At 60.9% G+C, this 14,011-nt stretch overlaps 1 protein-coding gene across 2 annotated transcripts in view; it reads left to right on the plus strand.

Annotated features, from left to right (window-relative positions):
• Window positions 1–758: 758 nt before the first annotated feature.
• MFNG (MFNG O-fucosylpeptide 3-beta-N-acetylglucosaminyltransferase) overlaps window positions 759–14,011 on the plus strand; it is a 14,707-nt gene continuing 1,454 nt past the window's right edge. For both annotated transcript variants that reach the window (XR_005795263.1, XM_040490897.1), the window contains exons 1-7: window positions 759–1,239; window positions 6,374–6,422; window positions 6,742–6,844; window positions 7,264–7,417; window positions 9,590–9,675; window positions 11,422–11,587; window positions 12,670–12,755. Coding sequence is in view for 1 of the 2 variants with exons in the window: in XM_040490897.1 (XP_040346831.1) it covers window positions 985–1,239; window positions 6,374–6,422; window positions 6,742–6,844; window positions 7,264–7,417; window positions 9,590–9,675; window positions 11,422–11,587; window positions 12,670–12,755 (899 nt within the window). In the remaining variant the exon portion in view is untranslated. The remainder of the gene's footprint in view (window positions 1,240–6,373; window positions 6,423–6,741; window positions 6,845–7,263; window positions 7,418–9,589; window positions 9,676–11,421; window positions 11,588–12,669; window positions 12,756–14,011) is intronic.

Consider the following 14,011-nt stretch of genomic DNA (forward strand, 5'->3'; position numbering starts at 1 on the left):
CAGAGGAAGGATGAGACGTGAGTGGCCTTGTGTCCAGCATGATGGAAGCGGTGGCTGGAGAAGGCCCTCTGTCCACAGCGGGCCGGGAGAAGGGCGGCAATACAGACTGCTGAGTGAGATGGGGTGCGGTGGGCTACAGCAGGAGAGATACGCTTCGAGGCCTCCTGTGGCCCACACGAGGCCCAGAGACCTGGGTTCCACTGGCTCTGTGGCTGAGCTGCTAGATCCTTCCGTGCCTTTTGTGCTCAGCGATCAACTGGGAATAACTATCCTAGCGCCGGCGTGTGGAGCAAAGGAACTGAGCCACCTACGGTAGGTGCCCCAGAGACAGGGAGGGGGGCAGCAGGGAAGGCTTTGGGGCGGAGGGGACCCTTCCTTGAGCTGAGCCTTGACGTCCAAACGGCATGAAGCTTGGCCAGAGGAACCTGGGTGACGACGGGGAGGATGGGGGAGAGCACGCAGGAGGAGGTGCATACAGCGAGAGGACACGCCGGGAGGCTGGCGAGCGGGAGCCCCGAAAATAACGGGTGTTGAAGGGGCTCAGCCGACAGTCTCCGGGGAGTGGGGAGGCTGGGACGGCCCCTCCCTTCCACGGGGCGTGGAGGGTTTGTTGTCGCCCCCACCCCCGCTAGAGCAGCTGGCCGGGCCGGGGGCTGTCCCTTCCGCGGTGCCTGTGTCGTTTCCAGCCGCCTCGGGGGCTCCCCAGGGCCGGCCCCGCCCCTCGGGCTGAGCTGGAGGCAGGGGCGGGGCTTGGCCCGAGCGCCGGGGCGGGAGCGCGGCGGGAGCAGGTGGAGCGGCCGCGGCGGCGCGCGGCGCTGCCATGGCTCCGCGTCCCGGCCCAGAGCACCAGCCCCCACCTCGGCCCTCCTCGCCTGCCCCTGGGGCCCACCAGACTTTGGCCTTTGCCGGCGTCCCAGCCTAACCAGCCTCCCCTCGCTGTCCGGTTGGGATTTGGGGGCTGAGCCGTCTGGGGTCCCGGGGCCAATGCAGTGCCGCCTCCTCCGGGGCCTGGCGGGAGCCTTCCTCACCCTTCTGTGCACGGGGCTCCTCTCCCTGCGGTACCACTCGAGCCTGTCCCCCGACGGCGCGCGGGAGGCTCCCGCGCTGGGCCCGCCAAGCCCTCTGTCCCCTGAGCTGCAGTTGCGCGATGTCTTCATCACGGTCAAGACGACCCGAGCCTTCCACCACTCGCGCCTGGAGCTGCTGCTGGACACGTGGGTCTCCAGGACCAGGGAACAGGTGACAAGTGGGCAACTGTAGGCCCCCAGAGTGGCCCCTGACCTGAGGGACTCGTGGAAGCCTTTCCATTGGGCTGGGGTCCCCGGCAGCCTCCAGGGAGAAGCTGCCTGCCCACCTGCCCTGTCTGGACTCCACTCCCGGCTCCTCCCAGGATCAAGGGCTCCTGCGGCCCCTGCCTGTGCCCCTCACTGGCTCTGGAACCAGGTGGTCCTCATGCCCACTCCTCAGTCCCTCCTGGGGCTGGGGGGGGGGGTTGTCCCTCTGTTCCCTGGCTGTTCTCGCACAGGCTTTCCTCCTGCCCACCTTGGCCCAGACCCGCGATGGGGACAATGCGGGGGCGGGGGTGGGGGTGGGGGTGGGGTGTTGGGCGGCTGGGGTAGAGGCCTCTGAGAGTCCTGACTTCTGACATGTGCCCAGGCCAGGCGGCACCCAGTCCAGGCCCCGGGTGCTGTCCTACCACCCTGGCTGGGAGAGTGGAGGACGGGCTGAGCTGCCGAGGACACGGGAAGGTCTAGGTGGGGCCTGTTTGGGAGGGAGAGGGGCGGGGGGCATCCTTTCAGAATTGCTGATGACCCCTGTCCCCTTGCCTCTGCTGCCCAGGGTGTGTCCAGGGCAGCGGGCCCTCATCTCCTGTGCTCCTTTCCTGTGGGGCAGTTTCTGAGGGAGGGAAGGAGGTGTGCTGTGGGGGTGGTGGTTGAGGCTGCTGTGGGGGAGAGATCAGAGTGGGGGCCAGCTGTGGGATCGTGTGTGTGTGTGTGTGTGTGTGTGTGTGTGTGTGTGTGTGTGACGGGGGCATGTGGCTTATGTCTTTCCGGGCACAAGCTGAGTCCCTTCTGGCTCTTGCCCTCCCCAGACCCGGTGCCCTCCCCAAGCAAGGTCAGTGATTTGGGGTTGTTGGGGAACCATCTCTGGGAGAGGTGGAGGGGCATGTTTACACACACACACACACACACACACACACACACAGTCCCTACAGCGGGCGGCTGGCTCAGTGGGAGGAAGTGACTGAGCCTTGGGAGGGGGTTGGGGGCTCCCGGGACACTGAAGAGCCGGGAAGGTGATGTCTGCAAGAGCCCAGGGCCTTCTGGGGAGAGGGCACCCCCACCCCTGACTTCCTGGCCGTGATGTCCTGGCACCCTTTTTAAACCTTTCTCCGCTGGGACCCCAGCACCCAGGTTCTTCCCTGGGGCGCCCCCACACACAGCTTCTCCTCTTGGGGAGAGTCTGGTTCCTCCTGCGGAAGCCGCTGAGCCTGGCCCTCCCCGCAGACCTTCCTGTTTATGGTGCTGTGTCTGTGTGTACCCGGGAGCGTGCCTCACGTGGTCTGAGGCCCTTTCCTGCCTTGTCTTGATCGCCATGGTGGTGCCCTTGCCCCGGATGAGGAAACTGAGGCCAGAGGGAGGAAGTGCTTGTCCGCAGCACCCTGAAGGCCTGGGGGCGCAGAGCCCTGGTCCCACCTCCCGGTTGGGACCCTTCCTTCTCTGTTGAGACCCGGGATCTCAGGGCTGCCTGGTCACTGGGCCCCAGGAGAGGGTCCTTGGGTGCCCAGCCTGGGTGGCTGGCCCTGGCAGGACCAGGTCTGCAAAGAGAGGAAGCAGCTGCCCACTCCCTGCCTCGAGCTCAGTCCCAGATGCCAACTAGGCAGCCAGAGGGAGTACCTGCCGGGTAGCTTGGCAGCCAAGGGGCCGCACATGCCTCACCCCGTTTAACCCTCACAACGGCCCCCGAGGGGCAGGCACTGAGGGTCCTGTTTTATAGGCCAGGAAACTGAGCACAGTTAAACAGAGGTAGGAGATGAGTTCACTCAGTTGCACACTCTCACCTTCCGCCCCCAGCACGAGGGGCAGAGGCTAGAAACCTCGTCCTTTGAGGCAGAGTTGAGAAAAGGCAGGATGCTCAAATTGAGGAAGAGGAAGGGAGACCGGGGAACACCCTGCCATCCCACTGCCTCTGGGTCCTCTTTGTCTCCACCCTTTGAGCCCTTTGGCTTACCCGTCTCTGTGATCTTGGCCAAGGCTCTCTCCCTCTCAGGCCTCAGTTTCCCCGTCTGCACAGGAACAGGAGGGTCTCGGAGCCTCTCTCAGCTCTGCCAGCAGGAGCAGGCCTGAGCTGGTTAACTCTCCAGGGCTGGGCGCCCGCCCCAGCTGGTTAAGGGCGGCCGGGTGGCAGGTGGGCCTTTGTGGCAGCTCGCGTGCGGCCTTTGTCCCGGGGAGAGGGGGTGGGCTGGGGGAGGCCCTTTTTTGTGATCCATGGGGAGCCTTTCCCTTCCCCACAGTCCCCTCGAGGGCGGTGGGTGGGGGTGGGGGGAGCGCTGTGGGCCCCACATCTCCCCTCCCCTGCAGCAGATGGCCCCCAGCCGCCCCCTCCCCTGACCCCAGCAGGCTGACTGTCCTTTTGTTTTCCTGTGAGGTTTTAACCATTGTCAGAGTCTCCTCCTTAAACAAATTAAATGCAACCCTTGGCCCAGAGGAAACTCTGCCCACTGCTCTGTGCCAATCTCCGGGTTCCCAGGGACGGGAACACGGGCCTCATGCGCCCCGCCCAGCCCCCCCGGCCCTGCTGCGGGACCCTCTCCTTCCCCCTCCCCCCACCGATTCCGGCTTATTCATCCATCGGCAAACATCCCTGACCCATTTGGCCCATGCTCCCAACTCGAGAGGGTTCCACTATCTGGTGGAAAGTTTGCCAAGGAGCAGGGCAAGAAAAGCCTGATTTATTTTACTGGCTCTCTGGGGGCTGTGTGGAAAACGGGCTCCCGGTGGGGGCAGGACCGAGCAGGGAGACCAGGGGAAAGGTGACCGAAGCCAAGCAGGCAGGAGTGGGCTGGGCCGCTGGGTGGCCGTGGAGGCTGGTGAGGAGAGGTCGCATCCTGGGTAATTTGTAGGTTGGGTGAGCAGAATTTGCTGACACGACTGGATGTGGGGTGTGAAGGAAAGAGAGGAGGCATGGTGACCCCAAGGTTCCGGGTCCCAGCCAGATGGGGAGGGCCCAGAGGAACACAGGTGGGCGGGGGGGGGGGGCGGTTCCGGCACTGAGTGTGGGGCCCCTGCTAGCCCCCCCCCACCCCCCGGAGAGGTCTTGGATGAGGTGGGATTTCATGGTTTCTTGATGGCGTTTAAAGCCAAGAAGCTCGATAGCATCCCCGAGGCAGCGGATGGGATAGAGAAGGGGACCGACACTTTCTGCGAGGATATCCAGGGACCTGCAGTGTCAGCTAAATCTGAAAAGGTGGGGGACAGACCCGAGGGAGAGGGGCTCAGAAGGTGGATGCCACCCAGGCCTCCTGGAGGTGAGCCAGTGCCGGGACAGGGGGGTGTAAATCAGACCAGGCCCGTGCCCTTCAGCGTGTCACTGTCTGGAGGGAGAGACCAAAGGGTAGATTTCCATAACCGAGGGGCTGCTGTTACCATAAGGAGGGACAGGAGGCTGAGGGGCACATGGGAGGGGGGTCGGGCAAGAAGAGGGCACAGTATATGCAAAGGCTCAGAAGCGTGTGCGTGTATGTGGCACATTTGGGGAACTGAAAGGCCTTTGAATTTAAGAGAAGAGGTGGGGCAGGAAGTGATGAGATAGGCTGCATTAGTCACAGGGACTGGGTGGCCCCTCATGGCCGCACTTAGGATGCTGGCCTTTGTCCCAGGGGCAGTAGGGAGCCACAGAAGGTACCAGGTAGGGTGGTGGGTAGGGGGTATTATCTGGTTTTGGTCCTGACAGGAAAAGAGATCTGAAGGTCTTGCAATAATCCATTGAAAGATAATAGTGGCTCAGAACAAGGGCCATGGGTCTTGGGGAGATAGGACTGGTTCCCTCCTGCCCCTTCCTGTGTCCAACCCCTGGCTTCTGGCCTCCTGCGCCTCAGTTCCCCCCTGAGATAAGAAGCTGAGCCTGACTTCACTGCCAACTCTTTCTCGTTCTTTCTCACGCTATTTCACTTTGCCCTCACAGCTACCACTACTCCCCATTTTCCGGCTGGGTAAACTGAGGCTCAAAGCAGGCGCTGATCTGATCTGAAGGGCTGGTTCCTGGAAAGCAGGGAGGTGTTTGTGGCTGAGCGGGGAGGGGCGTTGCGGTCAGAGGCCCTAAGTCTGGACGGAGGGCAGGGCTAGCGTGGCCAGAGTGACAGATGGGGGGGTCGAGGCCCTTTAAATGGGTGAGATGCTTTCTCCTTGGTCCTCACTTGGAAAGAGTTCAAAGTTGTCAGGACCCTGGGCAGGGCCACCTAAGCGTCAGAGGAGGCCCTCGCTGTGCTGGGCGGGTGAGGGGACCTGCTGGAGCAGGGAGAGGCGCTCGTGCTCTGCTCGGTGTGGAATGGGGGTCAGACCAGTCCCCGGCCGCCGGTCTCTGTCTTGCCATCAGCTGCCCGTGGAGGGTTTGTCTCTGCAGCCCATTCGGTTTGTGTTCAGTTTCTTTGGGGGTTGAGCGGCTTCTACCTGCCTGGGAGGTGGGGAGGAGAGGTCCAAGGCCTGTGGGCTCGAATCCCAGCTCAGCAGTCGCCAACTGTCCGACCTTAGTCTGTCACTTAGACTCAGTTTCGCCATCTGCGAGGGAGACAGATCACGACACCTGTCTTGAGGTTAAGTGAGGTCCTCAGGGACCAGGAGCGTGCAAGCTGCTGGTGGGGCGCCTCTCCAGTCTGGGAGAGAGCTGGACTGGATCACGATGTAAAATTTCCGAGCTGCGCAAGGGGCCTGTGCCCGCCCAGAGAGCTTCCGTGGCTCTGAAAGCCGTGACTGTCTCCCCAAGCAGTGCGGTGTCCCCGTGCGTGGGTCTGTCTCCTGTCAAAGCGTCTAGGGTTGTGTACGTGTGGTTAGGGAGGGGCCACGTGGGACTGCAGTGTGTGCATGTGTGTGAGATAGAAGACGGTGCGACTCCGGTAGGGTCCCCGTGGGTGCTGGTGTGCACCATGAAGTCGTGTGGCTTTGACAGCTGGGTTGTGTGTGTTGGGGGGGGGGGGGCCGCGTAGCCGAGAAAGTCATGTTGTCTTAAAGGCGCGTGTGACGGTGGGAGGGGGTGTGTCTGTCACTGATGGAGGACAGAGGTGTGGACAGGTGTTTTAGCAGGGGCTTGGCTGTGAGCGACCCCCGGGGCCTGCCCTTGGCTGACTCTAGTCCTGACTCCCCTTTCTCCTTCTTAGACCTTTGTCTTCACCGACAGCCCAGATGAAGGCCTCCAGGAGAGACTGGGTAATTCTGGGTGGGGTGGGGGCCCCTCAGCTGTTACCAGGGAAAGGTGGGGTGGCTGTCCCCTGGCCCGGGGCCCTCAGGAAACAGGGCTGCCCACCCTTGGCATGTGGGGATCCCCCTTTGCCCAGGATGAGGGGCAGGCTTCTTTGCTGGAGACAGGTATGGGTTTGGGGAGGGTCAGCTCTCCCGGGCCTCAGTTTCCCCGTGTGTAGAATGAGAATGCTCCAGGCTGTCTGAGGTCTTGCTCTGTATTCTCACAGTGTGCGGGGCTGTGGGAAGGACCTGGGCAGGGTCCTCTGACTCGTCCCCACTTCTCCAGGGTCCCACCTCGTGGTCACCAACTGCTCCGCTGAGCACAGCCACCCCGCCCTGTCCTGCAAGATGGCTGCTGAGTTCGACACCTTCTTGGCCAGCGGGCTGAGGTGAGTGTGCCTGGGTCTCTGGGGACAGGTGTGGCCTGTGCCTCAGGCTGGTTCCCGAATAGGGTTTTGTGTCAAGAGAGTGAAGTTCGGCTGGGTCTTGTGAATCTCATCACGTAGGGCCTCCTGGGGTCTGTCTCTGGGCAGACTGTCTGGGTTCAAGTCATGCCATTTACCGGCTGTGGGATCTTGGGCAAGTGTCTTAACCTTGCTGAGTCTTGGTCCCCACGCGTTAAGTGGGCACACTGTTCTCGGGAGCTCACACGAGATGCTGTCTGGCTCAGACCGTGTGCCTTAAATGTCAGCTACTCTCCCTGATTTTGTTGACTTATTATGGCGGGGGGGTCAAGGGGAGCCTGGTTGGCCAGCAGCCCTTGGGAACCGTCCTCCAAGCTTAGCATCCCCCCCTTGGATCCCCACAGGTGGTTCTGCCACGTGGATGACGACAACTATGTGAACCCAAGGGCACTGCTGAAGCTGCTAAAAACCTTCCCACAGACCCGCGACGTCTACCTAGGCCGGCCCAGCCTGAACCGGCCTATCCGCGCTTCGGAGCCCAGGCCGCACAACCGCACGGTGGGTCCCTCCCTTCCTCCTTGTGCAGTGGAGGCCACGGGTGTGGGCTGTGGCCAGGCCGGGGGGGGGGGGCGGGGGGGTGGGGCAGGCAGGGGCAGGCCTCGGAGCCCCTGGTATCGTCATGTAGTTGTATATCAGCCGTTCAAGTGCCCAGCGCTGCTGGGCCAGCTGGCCGATTGCGCTGCCCGCAGCCCCTGAGCCCCTCCCCTGCGCACCCCTCCTGTCTACAGACTAAAGAGGTGACACCTGGCCCAACGGGGTCCCCAGCTTCAGCTCCAGACCTAGATGGGCACTAACGAGGACTGTCAGATTTAGGGAAAAAACCAAGCCCCGAACCAGGATGAAAGTTGCATTTGACTTTCAGATAAATAGGGAGGCATTTTTTTAGTAGAAGTGCGTAGCATGGTTCTCTCTGGGTCCCCAGGCCCCGCCAGGCCCCTAGGGGGCTCCCTTGGCCCCAGGGAAAAGGCTAGTGAGGGGGTCCCCCTCCCTGGAGGCAGCGTATGGAGCAGGAGCCCCAGGCTGTAGGGCTCTCTGCCTCCCCGGCTCACCATCTGCTTCATCAGGGAAACCAAGAGCAGGAAACACAAAACCTTAATTATCAGCGGCTAATGGGGCCTCTGAGCCCTAATTAAATCCTCCCGGGCCCTGGGTGTGTGTGTGTGTGTGTGTGTGTGTGTGTGAGAGTCGGCTCCAGGTGAGCCGAGGGGTGCCCCAGGAGGCCCCCGCACCACCACACGCTTGGATGGAGGGGTTGAGAACTCTGCTCTGGAGCCCGACTCCCTGGGTTCACGGGCCACCTGTGCCGCCTCCTGGTTTCGTGACCTTCGCTGAAGTCATCCCGCCTTTCTGTGCCTCAGTTTCCTCACCGGTGAAATGGGCGATCAGCGTCCCCACCTGACGGGGCGGTTGTGAGCAAGATAAGAAACAATTTAGCGAGGTCACCTATCCAAGTGCTTGGGATGGGACCCGACACGTGATGACACTAGTAAGTGTTAGCGATCGGTACCCAAGCCAGCTCGGCCTTCCTCTCTGAGCCTCATGCTTCCTGAGCAGGTTCAGTACTGCTGGGCCCACCCGGGCCCCGACTCCAGGACGTGCACGAATATTCTTCTTGCAGGCGGGATTCCCTAGACTCCTCCCCAAAGTGTCCCAGCCTGTTCGGATTCTGGGGTACCGTCTGGGTTGTGGGTGGGGGGAGGGCAGCAGAATCGGGCAAGAGCTCCGGCTTGGGCTCAGTCCCAGCTCTGGGACCTCGGTTCTCTGCACCTCACTTCTCTGTACCTCGTCAGCTCATCTGCAGCACAGGACCCCCTGTATCCGTGCGCAGGGTTAAGGCACGTGTACTTTACTTTAATTGTTGTTGTTACTTTAATTATCTGGGAGCAGAAGCCCTGAGCCCACAGTTCACTAAACAAGCATCAATTGGACACCTACTGTGTGCCAGGTCCTTAAGAACCTGTTTACCCTGCTTTATCTAAGAGGGCGGCATTTCCAGAAGTAGCTCATGGAGGTGGTCAGGAGGGGGACACAGGGCCAGGAGAACCCTTGGGTTTCACAACCAGGGCAGATGCACTCACAGGTGACAAATCTGCGATCCAGAGGGGAGCAGTGACTTTCTCCAGGTTGTACGGCTGTGCGGTGGAGGAGGCCGAGGCCCCAGACGCAGGCTTCCCGACTTCCTGCCCAGGGTTCTCACTGCTGCATCAAGAGGGATAACCCCCACCCAATGCCGCATGCATCAATTAAGCACCAACTGTGTACTCGGGAGAGGGTAACCTCAGGGAACTTGTTAGTCGCGAGCGGGTGTAGCCGGGCTTCACAAATCCCCACGGAGGAGTTGGGGCAGAGAGTGGTTTACACCCCAAAGGTACACTCATGATTCCTGAGATGGCGATGTCAAGGGGTTTGCTGGCCTCGGGGGCTCGGGGGCCCGTCTGTCCTTCTCTCTTTCCTCCACGGGAGGCCCCCTTCTCTCCTCGTGCAGAAAAGCTTTCTCCCTCCCAGGAGCTGTAAGTGGCGAGGCCAGTGCCCCTGGCCGGTGATCGTGGTGTCGGGACTATCGCTCCCAAGCCTGGAGCCATGCTGGTTGGGGGTGAGGGGTGGTCTGGCCGTTGCCCCCACCCCCCAGGCTCACCCTGAACCTTGGCCCTCCCCTACCTCTCCCCCCAGAGGCTGGTACAGTTCTGGTTTGCCACTGGGGGCGCTGGCTTTTGCATCAACCGCAAACTGGCTTTGAAGATGGCCCCGTGGGCCAGGTAAGCAAAGCCCTAAGGTGGGGTGGGGGGGGGGGGAGGGGGCAGGGGGAGGGGAGGGCCTGGTGCGGGCGGCCTTCGTCGCAGCAGGAAGGGCTCGGGAGTGAGCCCCTGAGGAACTGTCTGGCATTCATGCTGTGTCACAGAGTTACACAGTTAGTGGTGAGCAAGCCACCTGCCTTCCTGCCCTCAGGGATACACTGCCTAGGGCACTGTGCCACTCACAGGCGAGTTGTGCCATCTCTGGGAGCCTCCGTGCCCCCCTCTGTTAAAACCTAATAATGTAATAGCTAAGGGCTGTTGTGGGGGCTAAATGGGGAAATGTTTGGGTCGGCACCTGGTCTGAGCCAGGCAAGTATTAAGTCCCACGTGCAGCCCTCTTCTTCCGGGTAAACGTCACGGGGGGGGGGGGGGGCGAAGGCCAAGTTTAGGGGCATTCAGAGGAAGGAAGATGTAGGGCCTTCTGCCTGGAGATGGGAGGAGGGCTTCCTGGAAGAGGTGGTGTTTGGACTGGGATAGCCCTAGGCGCCCCCAGAGTGGGGTGGGAGTACTGGTTTTCTGGAGAGCAAGCGGCAAAGGCCTGGCCTCTCGAGGTCTGCTTGGAGAGGCTGCTGAGAGAGGCTCTGAGCCAGGCCTGTGCTTCCCCAAGAGTAATCACAGCCCCTGGGAGGAAGGTGTGTTAGCCTCCTTTCCACAGCGGAGGAGACTGAGGCTGTGAGAGGCCGAATAAGTGACTAGTCCAAGGTCACTCAGCTGCTGGCTCTGGCTCCAAGGTCTGCACAACCCTGGCCTGCTCTGATCTGGATGGGCGGGGTCAGAGCGGTCCTCCAAGTGCAGGGGGGTGGGGGGAACTCAGGTCCCGGTTAGAGGTGGTACTGCTGTCCTCGGGCATGCCGACGGCAGATATGTACTCGTGACCAGGGGACATCCCTGTGCCTGGTGCCCCCATCTGGGCTTCTGCCCACCTTTACGGGGTATTTGTGTGAATTGGGAAAGGTACCCCCTCCGGGCAGGTGCAACCCTCGGGCAGGGGCTGGGATGGGGAGGGAAGGCGGGCCTTCTGCACCCACTGGGCCCCCTGTGCAGTGGGGCAGGCTGGCCCCCGGGGGAGCTCGTGGGGTATGCAGTCAGGTGGTGCCCTTAACCTGGGACACTGCTCCTCCCCTCCTCGACATCTGGCTGACTCCAGAACACCCTGTGCGACTCCGTTTAAAGACTGCCACTGTCAGAGTGACATAAAAAGCAGAGCAAAAGACTGCCACCTCCTCTGGGAAGCCCACCTTACCCTCCCGGTGTCTCCCAGGCCTCATGCTTCCCTCTTAGTGCCAGTCTTAGTCTGAAACGACCTGTCCCTCCGTCTCCCTTCAGAAGAGGGCAGCAAGCATTTCTTTCTCATCTCTGTATCCGCAGCCCTAGCATGGCACCTGGCACCAGCTAGATCCTTAAGCTCAACAAAGAATGAATGAATGAGTGAATGCATATAAAGAAAAGAAGGGATACATTTAGAAGGGGGCTGCTTCTTACCACTCTTCCTCTTAATCTACACAATGGCCCAGTGAGGGCAGGGCCGTTATCACGCCCATTTCACAGAAGAGGACACTGAGGCTCCCCAGGTTGGTGGCTTGCCCAAGGTCACCCAGTGCACAGGAGACAGCTGGCCCTGGTGGAGGGAGGGCCTTCTGGGAGGCAGGGAGAGCTCTAGGTGCCGAGGGCCTGGGCCGGTGGCCACAGCACTGCTCTGTCTCTCAGTGGCTCCCGCTTCGTGGAAACAGCCGCGCTCATCCGGTTGCCCGACGACTGCACCGTGGGCTACATTGTCGAGTGCAAGCTGGGTGGCCACCTGCAGCCCAGCCCCCTCTTCCACTCCCACCTGGAGACCCTGCAGCTGCTGGGGGCCGCCCAGCTCCCAGAGCAGGTGAGCCGGCCTCGGGGCAGTGGGGGAAGGGTGCGGGTGGGGCTGTCCCCTACTGATGGGGAAACCGAGGCCCACGGTGGCAAAGGACCCTCAGAAGGGCACACAGCGACTCAGCCCTGCCCACCTCCAACCCTCAAGGCAGGCTCGCCCCTCATGCTGGCGGGGTGGCAGCCCCAGGGTTCCACCGCACCCGCCAGAGGAGAGCTCCCCCTTCCGCCCAGTCCCGGGGCTGGTGCTCGTCGGTTGGAAGGCCTGCTTGGGTCACACCTGTCTCCTACCAGGGCCAAGACTTAGTGTTGATTCTGCCGGCAGGGTTGGTCCCAATGGGACTGCAGGGCCTGAAGCCAGGAAGAGGGGGACAGATTTGGGACAACCGAAACCAGGTACCCTAACGGTTGGGATTTCCAGAATCCTCACTGTGCCAGGCACCAGGCCGGTGGCTTTATCTGCTGTACTCTCTGGTTCCTTTCAACGTTCACATGAGGAATGTTCACTGACATTCCCATTCTGTAGGTAGGGAAACTGAGGCCAGAGAGCTGAACTAACCATGGCACGGGGCATGAAGGGGATTTGAGCCCTGCCTGGATGGCCCCTAAGCCTACAGTCTTTAACCGCTGCGCTCTGCTGTCCCTCGACAAGGGGCATCATCTCATGTCCTCACTGCGAGTAGAGTGACCTGAAGCTCCTGGAGGAGAGGGAGGGCCATGGCCCCGCCGTGAGTCTCAGGAAACCTCTGTCCAGGCATGGAATTTGCTGGAACTCACTTCCCTTTTCGCGACTCAGTTTCCTAGTCTGTAGGCAAGGGACTCGTTCCAGCCTCACAGGTAGGGTGGACTGTTGGGCACCCAAATGGAGTCCGGGCATGGCCGTGCCCTACAAGCTTGAAGAGCCTTGTGGAGTGGGGTGGGCTCCTCAGCGAAGCTCTCAGGGCTAAGGGTGGGGTTTCAGGTACAGAGGCAGGCTCTGCGTGCCCCTCATGATGTCTTATGTGCCTTCCCTGCTTCTGCGCAAACACTGCCCCCTTGTGGGGTCCCCAGAGAGACACCCGGCCAACCTGCACTCCTCCGCTTTTCTCTGCCCAGGTCACCCTCAGCTATGGCGTCTTTGAGGGGAAGCTCAATGTCATTAAGCTAGAAGGCCCCTTCTCCCCTGAGGAGGACCCTTCCAGGTGAGTCTGGGGGCCCAAAGTGTAGGATTGGATGACAGGGAGCTGAATCCAGGCGTCCAAAGATGGGAGAGCCCGAAGGGAAGGAGGGCCCTGGCGGCTGAGAGCAGAGAACCGGGAGCCGAGGGAATGCATTTCAGGCCCTGCTCTGCCCCAGGATTGCTGTGTGACCTTGGGCAAATACCTTGCTTTCTCTGGGCCTCGGTCTCCCCATTTGTAACACAGGGAGGCAGCGTGTTGTGGATCTGAAGGGCTCTCCCCGTCCTGATCCTCTGGGATTCTTCAGGAGCCCCTGGAAGCCTGAAATGTCTTCGCTGAGCAGAGGAGATGCTCTAATGGAAGAACTTCAGGCCCCGATGGGAAATTTTTATTTGAGCTTTTGTAGGCTCTGTGTTTCCTTGATACTCTTCCGTGGTTCTCTTCAGTGGGTAGATGGTTGGAAAGAGGGCTAAAATGCCCCCGAGGCACCTTCCGGTTCTGCTCTCAAACAGGCCACAGGAACATGAGGCCTGTGAGAACACAGCCTGTGACTCGATGTGCTGGGAGGGCGGGCCTGCTCAAGGAAGCCGGTGTGGCTGACACGCCGAAGAAAGGGGAGAGAGTTGCCCAATGTGGTTGGTTGGAGATGGGGCAGAGGACTCCCCAAGGCCTTGTAGGCTCGGTCTGGACTTTGGCTTGACCTGAAATGGAACCCCTGGGGGAACCAGGCTGCCTGGCTCTGAACTTGTGCAGAGCGGTCTGCGTGGAGCAGAGGGCTCACAACCGTTCAAGGGCCCTGGGGCCAGGGCTGCATCGAACAAGCTGGCCATTACAAAGAGGCAGAGTTTGGCTCAACATAGGGAAAAAATTCAGATTTCTAAGATGAAAGGAGCAGCTGCCTTCTAATGGGGGTGGGCTCCTCATCAGTGAGGGTGTGCATGCTGTGGCTATATCTCTCTAAGCCTGAAGATTCTAGAATCCAAAGGTTCCTGCCTAAAAGAGCTGGAGCTGACTGCGGGCTCAGGTACATGTAATCGGATAGTCTAGCCTCGGCTGGGGTCTCCTCATGGCATCTCTGGCCCTTGAAGTCTCTCTAAACGGTTGGTTTTCAGTAGGGGCCGCCGCCCCAGGGACATCTGGCAATGTCTGGAGACATTACAAAAAACATTTTTTTAATGTTTATTTATTTTTGAGAGAGAGAGAGCAAGCATGAGCAGGGGAGGGGCAGAGAGAGAGAGGGAGACACGGAATCCGAAGCAGGCTCCAGGCTCTGAGCTGTC

This window comes from Herpailurus yagouaroundi, unplaced genomic scaffold (genome assembly GCF_014898765.1).
Source record: "Herpailurus yagouaroundi ecotype Mexico unplaced genomic scaffold, PumYag 182, whole genome shotgun sequence".
Lineage (NCBI taxonomy): Eukaryota > Metazoa > Chordata > Mammalia > Carnivora > Felidae > Herpailurus > Herpailurus yagouaroundi.